Below are 20,978 nucleotides of genomic sequence, written 5' to 3'. Positions count from 1 at the left end.
GGACACAGGTGGCTGCACAGGACTCCAGTGTCACCCCCTGCCATGGTGACCCCGGAGCAGTCTGCCCCTTCCCCCTAGATATACCACTGAGGTAGGGAGCTTAACCACTTCCCGACCGCCGTATATACAATTGGCGGCCGGGAAGTGGACCCCGCAAGGACCGCTGTATAGACAAATGGCGGCGTTCCTTTTACGGGCATGGGCGGCGCGATCGCGTCATTCGTGACGCGATCGGCTGCCGGCGCCTGGCTCCGCCCCCTCGCGCTGTAACCCGCCGGCCGTATGTAATGTATACAAAGTGTATTATACAGGCTGCCTCCTGCCCTGGTGGTCCCAGTGTCCGAGGGACCACCAGGGCAGGCTGCAGCCACCCTAGTCTGCACCCAAGCACACTGATTTCCCCCCCCCCTGCCCCCTGATCGCCAACAGCACCCCTCAGACCCCCCCCTGCCCACCCCCCAGACCCCTGTTTGCACCCAATCACCCCCCCAATCACCCATCAATCACTCCCTGTCACTATCTGTCAACGCTATTTTTTTTTATGCCCTAAACTGCCCCCTGCTCCCTCCTGATCACCCCCCCACCCCTCAAATTCTCCCCAGACCCCCCCCCCTGTGTACTGTATGCATCTATCCGCCTGATCACCTGTCAATCACCCGTCAATCACCCATCAATCACCCATCAATCACCCATCAATCACCCATCAATGACCCCCTGTCACTGCCACCCATCAATCAGCCCCTAACCTGCCCCTTGCGGGCAATCTGATCACCCAACCACACCAATAGATCGCCCATAGATCCAACGTCAGATCACCTCCCAAGTGCAGTGTTTACATCTGTTCTCTACCCTAAACACCCACTAATTACCCATCAATCACCCATCAATCACCCCCTATCACTACCTGTCACTGTTACCCATCAGATCAGACCCTAATCTGCCCCTTGCGGGCACCCAATCACCCGCCTACACGCTCAGATTGCCCTCAGAACCCCCCCTTATCAATTCGCCAGTGCAATATTTACATCTGTTCTTCCCTGTAATAACCCACTGATCACCTGTCAATCACCTGTCAATCACCCATCAATCACCCCCTGTCACTGCCACCCATCAATCACCCCCTGTCACTGCCACCCATCAATCAGCCCCTAACCTGCCCCTTGCGGGCAATCTGATCACCCAATAGATCGCCCGCAGATCCGACGTCAGATCACCTCCCAAGTGCATTGTTTACATCTGTTTTCTACCCTAAACACCCACTAATTACCCATCAATCACCCCCTGTCACTGCTACCTATCAGATTAGACCCCTATCTGCCCCTAGGTCACTCAATCACCCGCCCACACCCTCACAACGCCCTCAGACCCCAGCCCTGATCACCTCGCCAGTGCATTGCTTGCATCTATTCCCCCCTCTAATCACACCTTGAGACACCCATCAATCACCTCCTGTCACCCCCTAGCACACCTACCCATCAGATCAGGCCCTAATTTGCCCTGTGTGGGCTCCTGATCACTCGGCCAAACCCTCAGATCCCCCTCAGACCCCCTTCCGATCACCCCCCCAGTGCATTGATTGCATCTATTTTCCCCTCTAACCACCCTCTGAGACACCCATCAATCACCTCCTGTCACCCCCCCTAGCACTCCTATCCATCAAAATGACCTGTGAATAGGACGTTGGGCCCCTTAGCGCACCTAGGCTGCAAAAAAGTGTCACACATATGTTTTACATATACCCATGCTGGGTGGGAGAAACCTCTCTGTAAACGGACAATTGTGTGTAAAAAAAAATCAAACCATTGTCATTTACAGAGATATTTCTCCCACCCAGCATGGGTATGTGTAAAAATACACCCCAAAACACATTATACTACTTCTCCTGAGTACGGCGGTATCACATGTGTGGCACTTTTTTACACCCTAAGTACGCTAAGGGGCCCAAAGTCCAATGAGTACCTTTAGGATTTCACAGGTCATTTTGCGACATTTGGTTTCAAGACTACTCCTCACGGTTTAGGGCCCCTAAAATGCCAGGGCAGTATAGGAACCCCACAAATGACCCCATTCTAGAAAGAAGACACCCAAACGTATTCCGTTAGGAGTATGGTGAGTTCATAGAAGATTTTATTTTTTGTCGCAAGTTAGCGGAAAGTAACACTTTGTGAAAAAAAAACAATTAAAATCAATTTCCGCTAACTTGTGACAAAAAAATAAAAACTTCTATGAACTCACCATACTTCTAACGGAATACCTTGGGGTGTCTTCTTTCTAAAATAGGGTCATTAGTGGGGTTCCTATACTGCCCTGGCATTTTAGGGGCCCTAAACCGTGAGGAGTAGTCTTGAAACAAAAATGACCTGTGAAATCCTAAAGGTACTCATTGGACTTTGGGCCCCTTAGCGCAGTTAGGGTGCAAAAAAGTGCCACACATGTGGTATCGCCGTACTCAGGAGAAGTAGTATAATGTGTTTTGGGGTGTATTTTTACACATACCCATGCTGAGTGGGAGAAATCTCTCTGTAAATGGACAATTGTGTGTAAAAAAATCAAACAATTGTCATTTACAGAGATATTTCTCCCACCCAGCATGGGCATGTGTAAAAATACACCCCAAAACACATTATACTACTTCTCCTGAGTACGGCAATACCACATGTGTGGCACTTTTTTGCAGCCTAACTGCGCTAAGGGGCCCAAAGTCCAATGAGCACCTTTAGGCTTTACAGGGGTGCTTACAATTTAGCACCCCCCAAAATGTTAGGACAGTGAACACACCCCACAAATGACCCCATTTTGGAAAGTAGACACTTCAAGGTATTCAGAGAGGGGCATGGCGAGTCCGTGGCAGATTTAATTTTTTTTTGTCGCAAGTTAGAGGAAATGGAAACTTTTTTTTTTTTGTCACAAAGTGTCATTTTCCGCTTACTTGTGACAAAAAATAATATCTTCTATGAACTCACTATGCCTCTCAGTGAATACTTTGGGATGTCTTCTTTCCAAAATGGGGTCATTTGTGGGTATTTATACTATCCTGGAATTCTAGCCCCTCATGAAACATGTCAGGTGCTCAGAAAAGTCAGAGATGCTGGAAAATGGGAAAATTCACTTTTTGCACCATAGTTTGTAAACGCTATAACTTTTACCCAAACCAATAAATATAGGCTGAATGTTTTTTTTTAAATCAAAAACATGTTTGTCCACATTTTTCGTGCTGCATGTATACAGAAATTTTACTTTATTTGAAAAATGTCAGCACAGAAAGTTAAAAAAATCATTTTTTTGACAAAATTCATGTCTTTTTTGATGAATATAATAAAAAGTAAAAATCGCAGCAGCAATCAAATAGCACTAAAAGAAAGCTTTATTAGTGAGAAGAAAAGGAGCCAAAATTCATTTAGGTGGTAGGTTGTATGAGCGAGCAATAAACCGTGAAAGCTGCAGTGGTCTGAATGGAAAAAAAGTGCCTGGTCCTTAAGGGGGGTAAAGCCCACGGTCCTCAAGTGGTTAAGATGTTCAAGGTTAAAGTTATGCATTGAGGAGGGGGTTAATGTTAAAGCTAAGCTCACATTGTGCGTATAGCATGGGCATAACCCATCGCACACTATAACCTGCTCCTTACTCTTAAAGGAGGCAGATTTCTATGGTAATGAATAAGGGATGCTGACACCGGGGATGGAAAAACAAAACCTAGTAATCTAAGACCATACACATTCCTAGCAACAACAAAGGGGATGGTCACATAGCCAATTAATCATAATTCTTTATTAAATGTCAAAATAATTATATTTTCTGAATCTTTGCAGTCTCTCTACATCCCTGTAATCTGCGTGTGTACAGACACTTTACTAAAACAACAGTTTAATCTATTTACCTCTAAACACCTAGTCCTACTTCCATTGTTTAGGAACTTACATATGCGGATGGGGCTTCCTTGTGTGGGCAGTGCTGGGCATAGTCAGTGCTGGGTTGGCGCAGGGCCCTTCTAGCCTTTTTGTCACTCCAGGCAAGACGTCCTGTGTCACCCCCCTTATGCTGCACTATGGTCTGCATTTACACACTGGGCTGGGGGAGTTCAGGAGGGGACGGGGACAGATCGTGGCACAAGCAGACATAAAAAAAGCATAGGAGCACAGAGGGAGGCACAAAGTGAATAGAAGGAGGCACAATGGGGAAAAGAAGGAGGTACAGGAGAATAGAAGGGGGCATGCAGGGGGACAGAGGGAGGCACAAAGGGGGACAGAAGGAGGCAGAGGAGGACAGAAGGAGGCAGAGAAGGATAGAAGGAGGCAGAGGAGGATGAAGGAGGAACAGAGGGCAGAGGTAGCACAAGAGGACAGAAGGAGGCACGAGTGGACAGAAGAAGGCACAGGGGGACCGAAGAAGGCACAAAGGGGCACAGAAGGAGGTACGGTGGACAGAGGAAGGAACAGGGGGGCAGCAGTAGCACAGGGGGACTAAAGGAAGGCACAAGGAGACAGAAGGAGGCACAAAGGGGGACAAAAGGAGGCACAGCGGGACAGAGGAATGCATGGGGGGAGAGGTGGCATAGGAGGACACAGTGGCGGCTGCCTGCAATTTACACTATCCAGACGCAGCAGAAGCAGGTGAAAGGTGAAAGAACACTTATGGGTATGGGGGTGGGGTTTCAATCGGGAAGCAGGGTTTAATCCAGGGGCATGGCGCCCCCAGGACCAATGGCACTCCAGGCCATGGCTTGGAATGCCTTTGCCTGAAACAACCATGGGTTGGCATAACTTAATATCCACTATCTCTTCAGCCTGCTCCGCTGGCAGAATGTGGTTTAGCAAAACTGGACTGATAGACTGATACCAAATAAACCAGGACAGGTGCCTGTTAGGATTGTCAGTTTCAAACTATTTCAAAAACAATGGCAGATTCTTCTTTTATTTTTGTTTTTCCTTTGTATATAGAGGTATCAATAAATATGTGCGCATTAATGTACACATAAAAGGAAGTGTTTGGTATGGTACAGATTAAATGTGGAACTATAAAGTGTATGTGAGGTAATCCTCTTTACATCATATTTAACATATTTAATATCAAAGCCAGTGTTTACCAATTTAAAAATAAAAAAGTCAGATACTCACCTAAGGAGAGGGAAGGCTCGGTCCTAATGAGCCTTCCCTCTCCTCTCCCGGTGCCCTCGGTGCTGTGCTGGCTCCCCCATTCACGTCCGCCGCCGCAGGGACTTCGGAGGTCTTCGGGAGCACTCAGGCATCCGAAGACGAGGCGCTCCATACTACGCACGCGCGAGTGCGTCATAGAGGGCGCTCGCGCATGTGTAGTATGGAGCGGCCCATCTTCGGGAGCCCGAGTGCTCCCGAAGGCTTCCGAAATCTCCCTTCGGCTGCGGAAGTGGCAGTAGTTGACTGAACTGGTCGAATACTGCCACGGGGGATCCTGCGTGGGAGCGGGCACCGGGAGAGGAGAGGGAAGGCTCATTAGGACCGAGCCTTCCCTCTCCTTAGGTGAGTATCTGACTTTTTTATTTTTAAGTTGGTAAACATTCACTTTAACCAGAACAACAATTATAACCTTTAACTTGAAGGATTCTCTCATGATTACTATATCGCTCAACAGAGTGCTAAGAAGTCTTTAAAAACTATATATATATTTTTTTGCAAGCGAGGACTCATTATTTTATGTAAGTTTTCACACCATGAAATAAATTATAGTGATACAAAAATCTGCAGTCTTTTTCAGACAAAAGTTTTGAGTTTGAGCATGTTTATAACTTTCTGCAACTTCTCTCTTTTTATTAATGCATAATGCACTTTGCTCTTGTTACTAATGCTGTCTGGACAGGCAAAAAAATGTCATATCAACAGTTCATGTAAACAGAATTTCAGAAAATTTCAGAAAACTTCAAATCACAATACCCTGACATGTCTTTCCATTGGCCATGAGCTGGTAACCGGAAGGACAAAGACACTGATAACTTCCGAGTACATTTTTGCATTCATGCTGGCACACATCTTGTTTTTCACATTCATCTATGTCTGGAAACAAAATACACTGATTAAATAAAGTTTTTTGTTTTCCTTTTTATTTCTTTTTTTTTTTTTTTTAAACAGGTACTTACATATTAGCCTGTCAACCAGCAGAAACCCCCCTGACACCCCCCCCCCCCAGCAGCTGATCCAGCCAGCTAATAGGCATCAGAGAGGGGAGTTTAGTGTTAGGCATCAGAGGGAGGAGGTTAGTGTTTGGCATATGAGAAGTGAAGTTCATATTAGGCATGGAAGAGTGAGTGTGTGCTATATCCGTGGTCGATGGGCTAATACATAAGTACTGAAAATAAATTATCCACATAAAAAATAAAAAAGATCCTTACTCTTGGCACTGCAGTAAGTAAACAGTGCACAGTAATGAATATATCACTTTAGATATTAAATACTTGTAATACATTTTCAGGAAGGTTTAGCAAAACAACTTTTATATTTTATATACAGTAGTTGTTTGTTCTATGGGGTTTCTTATCGTAGCCTGCAGAGGAGTGAGATATGAGACAGGATCACCTAAAAAGAGGCTACAGTTCAAAATGTAAAGTAATTTTTACTAATCAAAATGATTACCTTCAGAATTTGCCCCATTCAATGTTAGGTTTACTTGGCCTTTAAAAGAATACTCGAGAATCAAAAAATAGATACAATAGGCACATTCACATACCAATGCAAAGCTTTCCAGCCCCTTCAGACATAAATCCACGAGGACAAACACAGAGATAACTGCCGTGGATGTTTTCACATATCTGATTGCTTTTACACTGGTGTACAGCATCTCGGCACTCATCAATATCTAACATAACAAAAAAGAGGATATTTTGATGACTTGGAGGCAACTTAATTAAAATAATGATCATGAAACAAAATTATTAAATGTATGTACTGAAGATTTTCTTGAAAAATAAGTCCACCGATGAAAAACTGTAAAATTTAAAATACATGCATATGCACACTGCATGTATAAAATATTATTTTTTCTCAGAAAAAAAATGATCTGTAAATTACTTTATATCTAGGTAGGTGTCACAGTAACTTTTATTAATCTGATGGTTTAGAACTATTCCATCTTCTAAAGGAAACCGTTAGGTTCCCCCATGAGAAAGAGGACTGGTCCAAAACCTGTCGGTAACAGGTAAGAAACATTGGAATTAAAAACACTTACTACACATAAAAATAAAGTCATTTACAGTCAATTTTACTCTGGAACAAATGTGCATCCTATATTTAACTGTATGGTAAATTTTACAGATTTTGTCATAATGCCCCTTTAAGAATGAAAAAAAATATATACAACATACATCATTACACACACAATATTGGAACTGAATTGCATTTAACACTGTACTTTAATTTCTTTCAGCAGCAACTACAACTCTCTAATAAACTCACTGGAAACCATGGCAACCATATTTATGTGGAGGTTTTGAAGTCTGCAGAAAGTAGGAAGTGAAATTCCACAAATCCTTTGGCGTCCCTACATGTTCTCATGTTACTGCTGTAGTGGAAAAGTATATATGTTATATTTATTTTTGTAGTTTGTAAGTAATATTAATTGCATTAAGTGTACATTCCTTAATAGCTGCAATGCATTAATGTTTATGTTGGTGTACTTACTTTGAACAGACAGTGATTTTTTTATGTAGTGGTGGGATTTCATGTTGTATGTTTTTACTAGTTTAATTAAACACCACCCAGTTATACAAATTAGGAATTGTAAACCGTAAAATAAAACCTAAATGAGCAAAAAAAAGAAATGCAGTAAAATTGATTTAACAGAGGTGCTAACAAGAATGAACTATATTAAAACTGTTTAGAAAGGAGGTAGTGGTGAAATTACCTCTTAACCGCTTGCCGACTGCGTCACGCCAATGGGCGTGGCTGCGGCGGCAGCCCCAGGACCAGCTAACGCCGATTGGCGTAAAGTCCTGGGGCAGCAGTTTGCAGGAGATCGCGCGCACGATGCGCGCGCATCTCTTGCTTGGTGAGCGGAGCTGAGCTCCGCCTTCAGTCTCCAAGCCGCTCGGAAGACTGTTACACGGTGACACCGCCGTGTATTTACATGTACAGCGCTGCGATCAGCAGCAGCGCTGTACTGGGGACAGCCGTGTCACACGGCTGTCCCCCTGGGGGAAAGAAGGGCGATCGGCTCTCATAGGCAGTAGCCTATGACAGCCGATCGCCATGATTGGCCGGCTGGGGGGAGGGAGGGAGGGAGGGAGGGATATGATTGAAAGCAACAGTTGTTTTTTATAAAAAAAAAACAAACAAAAATATTTGTAGGAAAAAAAATAAACATGGGGGAGAGATCAGACCTCACCAACAGAGAGCTCTGTTGGTGGGGAGAAAAAGGGGGGGGGGGATCACTTGTGTGCTGTGTTGTGTGACCCTGCAGCTTGGCCTTAAAGCTGCAGTGGCCTATTTAACTAAAAATGGCCTGGTCACTAGGGGGGTTTAGCACTGCGGTCCGGATGACGCAAACAGTCAATCTCATAAAAGAAACAGCCTGCTTCCTCAGCCTATAACAGGAGTATCCGAAACAGGATCTCTGTGCACTCAGGGCCGCGGACAAAATGTGTAGCATTTTTGGAGTTTTTTATGTGATAAATGAAAAAATATTTTCTACAATTGACTGTTTGGGTGGTCTATTAGTGGGTAATTCCACCACTACGTACTTTTTAACCCGTTTTAATATATTTTATTCTTGTTGGCGCCTCTGTTACATCAATTTTGCTGCTGTTTGTCCACCCTTAATGGAGGGGTGTCCTCAAGTTAGAAAAATCTGCAATGGAAATTTCGGCACAGCCCGCGGTGACATAGGCCGCAATGTAATTTATGGCTATAGTGACACAATAAAAAACAGCGCAATTTGGCTACAAGCAATAGCTGCCAGCCTAATTACATCTTACCCCAGTGTCAATGGCAGCCTGGAGGGGGAATCGTAATTAATGCCATCAGAACTTTTGCAGGAGCAGGGTAAGCCGTTTTTAAGTGTTACCCTGCGGTCAAATTTCCAGGGCCGGATCTAGCCACTATGAGGCCCTAGACAAAAATTACACCCACCTGCCTACTCATACCACGCTCTGCATTATGCGGCCCCCTTGTTTCTGACTTAACCCCAGATAGCATTGGGCCCAGTGCTGGCTAGTGGTTCTCACTGGTCTCCCCCTAAGTGATTAATCACTTAGAAGAGACAGGCAGTGGGGGTGAAGATGGGAGCACATAGACTGATGGAGGAACATGCTGGCCAGACAGGGAAATCGGCTTTGCTGCTGAATGCTCTGTAGAGACCCCAGGGACCAGTATTATCTAGGGGGAGACCTGGAGTCTATCAGCTGGCTTGGGCACCCATCAGCTGACTCAGGGGCCCTGGGAAATTGCCAAGTTGATGGTATCTGATGGTATCATATCCTTTCTCATTTATATCAGCAGGAAATGGTCTTCTAACCTTTCTTGCAAACAATTATTTAACATTTCCTGCAAACAGCAGACCCCAAAGATGGATACTTACAGCAAATTGAACATCCATCTAACTGCTTAAAATGTCCTGGTGGCACTCCACTCCACTGCACATAAGTATGTACTGTACAGCATTTGAGCCGCATTGCAGAGTGGCCCACGGTTGGACCATTTAGGAATTTACTGACCAGCCTGCGGGAGACTGCAGGGAATCAGGAAGATGATGATCGAGCAGACAGACTGCAGGCGGCTGGAAGAAGCCTCAGGTAAGTATAAATCATTGTGTATTCTTTATCTCAGGTACACTTTAAAGCACAGGTGTCCAACTCTAGTACTCGAGGGCCATATCCATGAAAGTGTTTAGGATGGACTGAGAAATGTGTTCTACTTGGTGAACCACACCTTTCCTGATGCCACAGAATTGCAGTTCAAAGCAGCCACAGTGATGCCCCATTCCCCCAGCCGCCGGAGCACGTGCTGGGAGATATAGTCCAGTAATGTGACTACATCTTACAGCTGGGAGAATACAACAGAACTGATGTAGTGTATGTAATATGCATCTCTTTCCATGACATTAATATTTCTATGCATCGTTTACTATGTTGTTAGTAACATACAATTTGCAGGTCATCAATATTACAAAAAATGTTTTGGGAGTTTACAATAAATTTATGTCTTTTCTAAATTGACAGTTATTATGTCTGATTCTTGGAGGTAAGTCCACCACTGCCTCCCAAACATTTTTACAAATTTTAGTATATTTGTATCCTTTTGGCGCCTCTGTTTTCTATTTACAAGCACTGTGTCCACCCCTGGACTGGTGGAGGGGCTATATACGCCTTTCTTTTCTGATCTACAGAGAGCAACTTCTTAATCTTGAGTGAGGACAAGTCTAATCTCCTCACCTGCATTGACAGTGGTTACCTGGAGGGTAACCTGGTTTGTGAGTATCTATTTTCTCACACTCTATACTTCCACTTAATTCCAGTACATACTGCACTATATTAGGCTCTCTGTGTTCTTATAGTATTTTTATTATTACAAAAAAGTCACTTACCTACACATGATCCATTTTCAACCTTTGTCAGCCCACTGGGACAAAGGTCTATGCACTTATAACTACCACGTGTGTTTTTGCAAAGTTGGTCAGGTGTGCATACATTTTGACGACATTCATTTAAATCTATAGGGAAGTACAAATTTCAACTAATGAGTTAATGTCCTATATTGAACATAATCAGTGTTTTCTAAATGCAAATCACATGGACATGTTTTTTTTTACAGAAATACAAAGTAACATATTTTACATAATCCATACCAAAACATCTTCTGCCTTTCAGATGATAGCCTGGATTACATCCACAGTGATAGCTTCCAATGGTATTAAAGCAGCGTTGATGGCAAGGATTTTGCTCTTGACATTCATTAATGTCTAGAAAACAGAAATATGATGGCAAAAGTAAAGAGCATGGCCCATATGCTATTTACTTTTTCTCCAGAGTTTTCTTCTAGGGCATAATTTTTCTTATTCTATTTCAAATAACTTTCAAGCACTTTTCAATTCAAAAAGTAACAGAAGTAAGTGCAAAGTAATATCAAAATTATTATGAGTATTTTATCGCTTTCTGATGGTTTAAAATACGGATGGTCGGAAATGCCAATTTCCGATTCCGCAGTAAATCCGCATTCCACCATTGCCAATTACCGCTACTGCTACCAATTCCGCTTTCCACTACCAATTTCAGCATTCCGATGTGAATTTCCGCCGGAAATCGATTTTCTCAAAAACTATAAGGTCGTTTTGAAAACTTTTTTTTGCATCTTGCAGTTTAATAAACCCTGAAAATTTGGTGTTTCTAGGCCTTAAGGGGGCTTTGCTATTAACCGCTAAAGTCAGCGGATTTTTACTGTAATATAAAATGCAGAAAATCTGCATTATCCGATATGCAGTCATTTAAAGCCAATCACAAGACGCAAAATGAATAAGCCAATCAGAGAATGCAGAAAATTCCGCCTAAATCCCCATTCTCTGATTGGTTTATTCATTCTGAGTCTTCTGATTGGCTTAAAATTACTGCATATTGGATAATGCAGATTTTCTGCATTTTACATTACAGTAAAAATCCGCCGACTTTAGTGGTTAATAGCAAAGCCTTAGTAAGTCCTAGAAACACCACATTTTTAGGGTTTATTAAACTGAATCTTATGCAAGATGCAAAAAAAAGTTTTCCAAAAAACCTTATAGTTTTTGAGAAAATAAATGTTAAAGTTGGCAGAAATCCGCCTACCGCACTTGTATTACCGATTTCCGCATTCCGATGTGGAAATGCAATTTCCGATTGGAATTTCAGAAATTGCATTTCCGCAGAATCCAAATGAGCATCCCTAGTTTAAAATGCATTTTATTGACAATTTAAGTTTAAAAATATCACCTAGGAGAAAACTCAGGAGAAAACGTTAATTGCATATGGGCCCACGTGTCCTAAAACTTAAGACGTAAGGTAAAGAACACTCAAAAGGGCTGATTTAGGCAGGCATCTCCAGAGATCTCCAATGTTTTATAGGAAGGATATCTTAAGGAATCCAGCAAAACTAGTCTTTTTTATATACAGTCTTATGTAGGGACCCACAGTGAGATTTTTATTTCTGCCTTGGATTCATTGAAAGAAAATCTAGATTTGCAATCACTCAAGTGCACTATAGAGGCTCCACAAAGCCATTTTGAAGGCACTTGTCTATGTACCTGAAGAAGCACGGTAAAACCTGTTAAACACGTTGTCATCTTAACAATTGTACTTGAATAAAATACTTTCCAATTATTTGGTGTTATTCATCTGGAGAGATAAGGAATATCTATCTAAGGCTCCCTGCACACTGCAAATCCGTTTTCCGATTCCGATTCCGTTTCCGATTCCGATTCCGTTTCCGATTTTCCTTGAATACATTCAACAGAAAAACGGATCAAAAAATGCAGCATGCAGTTAAGATTAAAAATCTGAATCGGAATCGGATGTAAAAACAGATTAAAAAGCGGAATCGGAATCTGAAATGCATGCAGTGTGCAAGAGGCCTTACTAATATAACCATATTTTTTTCTCCTGGTCAATTTGTAGTTACATCTAGATTTCTTGTCTTGCTAAAGGAATCTAAGTATATGAGATCTAAGGTCAGTAAAGAAGTTCCTAATAATATTTATAGGAATAGCCTGGAACAGAGAAGAATACTTGGTAAGATATTCATTTTCAGGACGTTAGAACGTCTAAGACAAGACAACCTCAAGTTTTTATTAAGATTTTTTTTAATGAAAATTAAATGGTGTAGGGTTGATTGTAAATTTCTTAATGTATAGACCCAAGAGATTTTTTCAGAGTTTTCAATCTTTATTTTCTTCATAATTGGGGTAAAATTAAACATGTGCGTTGTACATTGGTCAGATTTTTTTAAATTTTACAATCAATCAGAAAAATTCATGTAATTCTTGAATTTAAATGAAATATACAAAATTGTATAGTGTGTGGCCACCATGAATGAGGTCAGTCATCTCTTTTATGTGCACAGTGTGGCGATTGCCATGCAAGTCATGGACCAACGTGTCAAAAAAGCTAGTGCTGAGGACATTAGCAATGTGTTACGAGCTGTCTTTAGCTGAAATGCTGGCATTGTAGCCTAAATGGAAAGGGGAATGGAATCAGGAGGGGATGCACTTTAACTCACACATAAAGTCAAATGGTAAAAATTGACATTTGGGAGTACAGCACTATCCTGTGTGTCTTGCATTGGTTTTATGCACACTTTTTCTCTAGTATGCTAGTAATACTTAAAGATAACCTAAAGTAAGAGGTACCATATTTATTTTCTTTTAAACAATACAAGTTTGCTGGCAGTCCTACAGATCAATCTGACTTCAGTAGTGTCTGAATCTGAATCTGAGCCCTGAAACAAGCATGTAGTTAATCTTGTCAGATTTTTGTCTGAAACATCTTATCTGCCTGCTTCTCTGGGGTCTATGGCTAAAAGTATAAAGGTTCATACACACCTACCTATCTGTCCAACTATCTGCCAAACTTGTGTTAAGTCCCATTCACATACTCAACAACACAGCTGTCTTTTATGCAGCCCAATTGTCAAACAGCTTTTGTTGTGAAACAAATAAAAAAAAAAGTATTTTGCTATTGTTCAAAAAGCTGATAAGACTGATCGTCGTATCAGTTGTTTGATCAATAGCAAAATACTTTTTTTAGTTGTTTCAACTTGTTTCACAACAAAAGTTGTATTGGGCTCAACAGCCAAGTTTGGCAGATAGTTGGACAGATAGTTGGTAGGTGTGTATGAACCTTTAGAGGCAGAGGATCAGCAGGACAGCCAGGCAACTGGTATTGTTTAACCCTTTAGCAGCCAATTTATTTAGAGGCTTGCAAGTGCTCCAGGCCAATTTAGTTTAGCACATGTTGTTACATTTCCTTGCTTCTAATGAGTATTGCTGTAATGTGTATTTATGGCCACTTGTCACTAGGGGGCAGTGTGAGACAATAACAGAGGACTTCTGCTTTCAGTTTCTATATTTTCTGCTCGTAGAAAAGATATAGAAGCCTTCTAAGAGTTTACAGCACAAGGAGTTCGGCCAACTGAGGTCAAAAGCAGTGCACTTATCTCAAACAAGATAACTCTACTGAAGCTGCTAATGGGTTAAAACTAAATAAATATGTCAGTCTCCTCATCCCTTTTCCTATGGTAGGTACACACAATGTAATTCCCTGACAGATTTATTGTCAGATTCATTATTTCCAACATGTCCGATTTGAATTCAGATCGATTTTCCATAGAAGTGAATGGAAAATCAATCAGAAATCCAATCGGACAAGTTGGAAATGATCGGTCTATCTGTCAGAAAATTGCATCATGTGTACATAGCATAAGGTTCCCTTTAAAAAGCACAAGAGCATTGTCAAACTGAACTAACAGTGAGGAAGATTGCCTAAATAATAAATGTGAGATAGAAAAAAGGGACACACCTAAAAAATAATTTAGCCACCTTCAAACAATTTTCCCTCTAATACTGGCATAAAGATGCCCAGATTATTGGGGAAAAAAAGACTTCTAAGTTGTAGAATGTATCTTTAAAATGACCTTCAGATGACTGCTTTCTAATTATTTTATAAAGGACAATTTATATTATTACTTGTAGCATGACTCATAGACAAGCAGTCAGATAATAGTAAACATAGTGTAATAAAAAGCTAAAAACCAGTTCGGAACTCTATAAATAACAGTTTTACAGACTAAATGTCGATAGAATGCTTCATATACTCATATTAGATGAAAAAAAAAAGGAGGCTTGTCTAAGACTCGCAAATACAAACTCACTCCACTCTGATAGCTGTCTGCAGTTAGTGTCATCAACATGAAACAGTCTGCTCTGCTTCACTACACCGGTGACACCATAAGACTGACTGTAATATTATTATTTTTTTCCTGTGGTTGATCAGACAAACTAGACACACTGATGTCATTAGGTAGTTCATGCATTTATAGCAAAAGCATGGATTTCCTCTGCAGAGAAAACACATTTACAGACATCCAGCTGTCTGGTTCTTTTAAAGTCTGTCATATACCCACAGTTACAATCTGTCCGCTGGAAGCAGCAGGGCTGCAGTGACATGAAAAATAAGTCATATATCCTCATTTCCAGTTTTTGACATGCTAACACTTTGTTTTCTGTCTCAATTTTTCTCAGCCTTATGAATGTCATGGGCCAACAGGCACAGCCAATAACTTGTTTAATATGGAAATGAACATGGAATGGAATATGGCACTGATGCTGGAAGGGGTGCAGTATCTGCTAGTATGAATGGATACGAAGGCCACACTGAATGCATCATTGTACATAACATGTATTGTACATTTGTATGTATTAAAACATGTGCCTGCAGCAGTGATACAATACAATACAATACAAGTGAATGTAAAAACACAAATGGCATATGGAGAAACACAGCAAGTTTCTCTTTTTCTGTCATTTTTTTGTTTACTACATTTAGAATAATTCATTCAGCATGATTAAGCCTATTGATTTACATGAGCAATCAGTTATTACCTGGGAGCCAGCTAATAACGATAGCAGAATACCGTTAAGTTTACCAATATTCTATCGCAATCAACAAATCTGAAGTTTGATTGTTTACTAAAGTTCTATCATTAATGGGCAACTGGGCACCTTTAGGCATAGATAGGGGGTGGTTATTGTAAGAAGAAGGGTACAGAAGGTTAGTAGAATATCGGTATAATTATTGATATTCTACTATCCCTGATCCCCATAACAGAATATCGGTAATTATATTGATATTATATTAGCCCTCTGTACTCTAATTCTCACATGAACCTTCCTCTATATATGCCTAAAGGTTCCCAATAACGATAACACTTCTGATTGACCTTCTGATTCGATAACTGTGATGGGAAGGAATGTATTTTATCAGGAGTAAACAAATGGGCCCATAAATGGAATAGAAAATATAACTAATCCAATCATTTCAAATAGAATCAATCTGAAAAACAGATCAATGAAGCAGTTGATAAATTGATTGTTTGTTATCGACTGGCGCTATCAACGCTATCCAATCTTATCAATCGGATTGTCAATGGTTTGCAAAAATTACATTGTCAATGGACTTTACACTAACTACCCTGCCTTCGATGTCCAAATTTCTGTCTGTAGTTCGTAATTGAAGCATTTAACTTGGGTGATTATGGCAGCACCCAAAATTCCATGCAGTGATGATGAGATGAAGTCCATACACCATGAGCAGACTGACAATTGGATGATAACTCATTTATTCCATCTAAAGCAGTAAAAAAAAATTCCATCTCATGCAGTAATAAAACTCCATCAAAGAAAATACAACAGATCTCCACAGCAACAAGCTTACCGTCTTCTTAAAGTCTTCACACAGAAGCTTCACATTGGTCTTATTAGACTATTGTTACTTACAGTAGTTTCAGCAACGCCTAGCCAGTCCTGGTTTTACCTCAGTGAGTGAAGTAGCCTGGGAAGTTATCTACATTGACGATGAGTCTTAATCATTTCTGAATGGGCCTGGTTCCTTCTAGATTGACACAAAATTCCTTTAGAAATGAACTCATCTTAAGCATACTTTGACTCTCCTCTTCCCTTCTCTATATAGTTCAAGTATTTTAATAAATTGCCTTACCCAGGCCTGTAGTGTATGGGCCATGATGGTACACCTCTGTGTTAAAGAAATGTAATTTTAGTTAATGTTTTTGTGGAAAGAGCTTCAAGCAGTCTGCAGTGGAAAGCACTGTTATGTTGAATACAGGTTCATGAAGCCAACCTCCTCTGCCTCAATGGGTTTCTGTCCTGAATGTGTATGTCCTACTCACAGTCCCACCAGGATTCTACACTCCACCGTCCATTGGAGCAGCCAGACCAACTCCATGCTGCTTCTCCTAAACCTGCATGTGTGTGCTGAGCTTGGGGAGGAGCACATGAGAAAACAGGCTTTAGTTTCATGGTTGCCAGTAAGTAATGCTATAGGGTAGGGGAAAACACAAGTTGCGACCGGTCATTAATATTGTAGTGTGTTCCAGCTTTCCAGTGTGTCCTCTATAATTTATCTCAACCTTCCAGTGTCTACTGTGGTATAATTCTTGCCAATGCTCTTGAATCAGGGAGTCTCAAACTGTACTTCCCTTTATCTATAAATTATGTGTGTAACGAGATGAGGGTCCATACACCATGAGGAGACTGACTATTTGATGATAACTCATGTATTCCATCTCAAGCAGTAGAAAAAAATCCATCACACGCAGTAATAAAACTCCAAGAAAATACAGCACATCTCCACAGCAACAAGCTCACCTTCTTCTTATTTCTTCACACAGAAGTTTCCAGAGAAGTATAGCTCACATTGGTCTCATCAGACTATTGTTGCCAGTAAGTAATGATATAGGGTAGTGGAAAACACAAGTTGCGACCGGTCATTAATGTACCCAATCTAATTTTCTATCTGAGCTCTTTCCACAATCTGAAAGTTGGATACAAAATTTGATACTTACCTAAAGAGAGGGAAGCTTCAGGATCCTATTGAGGCTTCCCTCCCTGCTGCGTTGTCCCCTGTCGCTGAGCGTGGCCCCCCAGAAGATTAGTGATAATGCATTGTTGCTAATCCTATCGGGCTGCACAGCTTTTTTTCCTCCAACGTGGCCGCGCAGTAACCCACGCATGCGCAGTAAGCCGGTGCTGTGGGCTCCATGGTACTGTGCATGCATGGCCCTGTTTCAAGAAGAAGAGTTGCACAGTCCCAATGTGGAGGTGGGCTGCGCTCAGCAATGGGGAGCTTTAGATCAGCGAGGGTAAACTTAATAGAATCCTGAGGCATCCCCTTCTTAAAGTGAACCTCCGAACTAAAAATCTACTCAGCAGAACTGAAAAGGCTTGGTGTTTCTTTAACAGTTTCACAGCATCAGAACTTTGTTTTTCTTACCAAAGCATCATTTTAGCTGCATTTTTATCTAAGCTCCGCCCCATCAAAGAAATCTGCCCAGGCGGTTTTTCCCTGATGCTGTGCAAAGCATGATGGGATTTCCTATGTTGTTATTCACGTTGCCTAGCAACTGGGAGGGGTGATCAGCACACAGGACAGTTGGAACTGTGTCTCATGCTCCCTGTCACCTCCTTTCAACCAAAAAGATGGCTGCCATCATGAAATCAAACATTTGCCTGTTCATTTAAAACAGGGTGGGTAAGAGATTATATTACCTATCTATTTTAACATAACTAATGTAACTTAATGACAGTATGTTTGTTTAGGCTGGAGTTCCTCTTTAAGGTATGTTACCAATTTTGATTCCGAGCGGCGGCTCGGTATCACTTTAATTACAACAGCTGCCATTCAAACAGAACATAAAACAAACATGATACATTTTAGAAACATCAAACAGTACAAGACACAGCATAATAATATTACAATGTTGCTACAATGTATATTTGAGCTGAGGGGTTGTCTTGTTTGGAGCACCAACTAGTTCAAAAATGTTCCTGGATAGAGATGTAGCGAACGGTTCGCCGGCAAACGGTTCCAGGCGAACTTTGGGGGTTCGCATTCACCTGGACCAAGCGAACTTTTGCGGAAGTTCGATTCGCCCCATAATGCACTATGAGGGTCAACTTTGACCCTCTGCATCACAATCAGCAGGCACATTGTAGCCATTCAGGCTACACTAAGCCCTGGAGCCCCACCCCCCCTTATATAAGGCAGGTTTGCCGGCCATTACACTCACTCATGTGCCTGCTAGAGACAGACTAGGGACAGCTGCTGCAGACTTGTTCTCCTAGGGAAAGATTAGTTAGGCTCTTGGTCTTGGCTTGTTCCTGGCTGATTGTTATTGCTAAAATAGCACCCCTCAACAGCTCTTTTGAAAGATAATGTTTTCCAGATGTGTGTTTTTTTTGTGTGTGTGTTGCTCACTGACAATATACAGGTCTATCTGTTGCAGATGGACCTTGGTAATTGTTATTACTCTGCCAGCCAGGCCCTGCCTAACTATCTATACTGGGACACCTACCTATGCCTACCTAACTACTGGGTCACCTACTTACCTATACGGGGACACCTACCTACCTACCTATACTAGGGGACCTACCTATGCCTACCTACCTATACTGGGTCTCCTACCGATGCCTACCTACCTATACTAGGTCTCCTACCTATGCCTAGCTAACTACTGGGTCTCCTACCTATGTCTATCTAACTACTGAGGCACCTACCTATGCCTACCTACCTATACTGGGACTCCTACCTATGCCTAGCTAACTACTGGTACACCTACCTATGCCTACCTACCTATACTGGGTCTCCTACCTATGCCTAGCTAACTACTGGGACACCTACCTATGCCTACCTACCTATACTGGGTCTCCTACCTATGCCTAGCTAACTACTGGGACACCTACCTATGCCTACCTACCTATACTAGGACTCCAACCTATGCCTACCTACCTATACTGGGACTCCTACCTATGCCTAGCTAACTACTGGGACACCTACCTATGCCTACCTACATACAAGAAGATAATAAGGTCATTGCTTCATTGTGGACAGACCAAATTTGATCAGCTGGACAGTCACTGTTGTTCTATCATTGAGCTACCACAGCTCGGCGACCATATGGGCTTGAAAACCGCCACGGCCTACACTCTCGCCACGGTGCGCACCAGTCCAGCACGGCCGTCACTACGCAAACAGCTGTTTGCGGTGCGTTACACAGTGAGTTTGGTGCGTCAGTGTGAAGCAGAACTCTAATTACACTCCCTGATTGATGTATATGTTACGGCCAGAACCCGAAGTCTGGCCACTTCGGGTTCTGGCCGGTCAAAACGAGAAGTGGCCGGCTGATGCGGCCAATGTGAGAAATGTCCCCTCATTTCGGACTTTGGCCGGCCAGAACTCGTTGTGGCTGTATGTGGCCGGCCAAGTCCCGAAGTCCTGCTCCCTCGGCTCTCCCCCGCTGCCTGCACTAATCAAACCTCAGATCAGGGCGACCGGACCGGAGAGGCGGAGAGAGGCAAAGCACACAAGTTACCCGCAGGACGTGAACACTTCAGTGCGGAAGCGCCAGTCATTTGGCACTTCCGCATGTGAAGTGTATAGGTCCGGGCGGGTAGCGTGCGCGCTGCTCTGCCTCTCTCCCTCTCTCCGCTTCTCCCCGCCTCTTCGGTCGCCGTGATCTGAGGTCTGTGAGTAGTGCAGGCAACTCTCCCAGCGCACACGAAAGCCCCCCCCCCTCTCAGCCAAAAAGAGCCCCCCCCTCCAGCCATGCAAAGCACCCCCAGCCATGCAAAGTGCGCAGCCCCCCCCCCCCCCATACAAAGCACCCGCAGCCATGCAAAGTGCGCAGTGAAGCCCCCCCCCCTCCTGCCATGCAAAGCACCTAGTGAAGCACCCCAGCCATGCAAAGTGCGCAGCCCCCCCCCCCTACATGCAAATCACCCCCAGCAATGCAGCAGCAAAGTGCTCAGTGAAGCACCCCAGCCATGCAAAGTGTGCATTGAAGCCCCCCCCCCCCGCCATGCAACGCACCCAGCGAAGCCCCCCCCAGCCATGCAAAGCACCCCCAGCAATGCAAAGTGCCCAGTGAAGCCCCCGCCATGCAACGCGCCCAGCGAAGCCCCCCCCCCAGCCATGCAAAGCACCCAGAAAAGCCCCCAGCCATGCAAAGCGCCCAGAGAAGCGCACCCAGCCATCACTAATCACCACTGTAATTTGATCTCTCCCCTCTGTCACTCGACTGCCGCGGCAGAGCAGCTAATTTTAAAGCGCAGGATGATAAATTTGTCTGCTTTCGTCAAGAAGTAGACACGCTGCTGATTTGTTGCAGGATTGTGTATTCGCTGTGACAAAGAACGTTTTTTTTTTCCTGTGAAGGGTATTATGCTGTTGTGTATCTTTCAGAGCAGAGAGGAGGTTCCGAGTGCCA

General features: G+C 42.8%; 1 protein-coding gene across 2 annotated transcripts in view; it reads right to left on the bottom strand.

The window, feature by feature from the left end:
- HMCN1 (hemicentin 1) overlaps positions 1-20,978 on the bottom strand; it is a 482,637-nt gene that overhangs the window by 12,476 nt on the left and 449,183 nt on the right. Inside the window, exons 101-104 of one of the 2 annotated variants that reach the window (XM_068240141.1) lie at positions 10,804-10,917; positions 10,543-10,668; positions 6,694-6,822; positions 5,904-6,023 (exon numbers count right to left, since the gene is read on the bottom strand). In XM_068240141.1, coding sequence (XP_068096242.1) covers positions 5,904-6,023; positions 6,694-6,822; positions 10,543-10,668; positions 10,804-10,917 — 489 coding nt within the window. Of the gene's footprint in view, positions 1-5,903; positions 6,024-6,693; positions 6,823-10,542; positions 10,669-10,803; positions 10,918-20,978 lie in introns of those variants that run through there. The other variant, XM_068240142.1, reaches the window with a different exon arrangement.

Source organism: Hyperolius riggenbachi, chromosome 6 (genome assembly GCF_040937935.1).
Source record: "Hyperolius riggenbachi isolate aHypRig1 chromosome 6, aHypRig1.pri, whole genome shotgun sequence".
In the NCBI taxonomy this organism is placed as follows: Eukaryota; Metazoa; Chordata; class Amphibia; order Anura; family Hyperoliidae; genus Hyperolius; species Hyperolius riggenbachi.
This window is presented reverse-complemented; position numbering and strand designations above follow the sequence as displayed.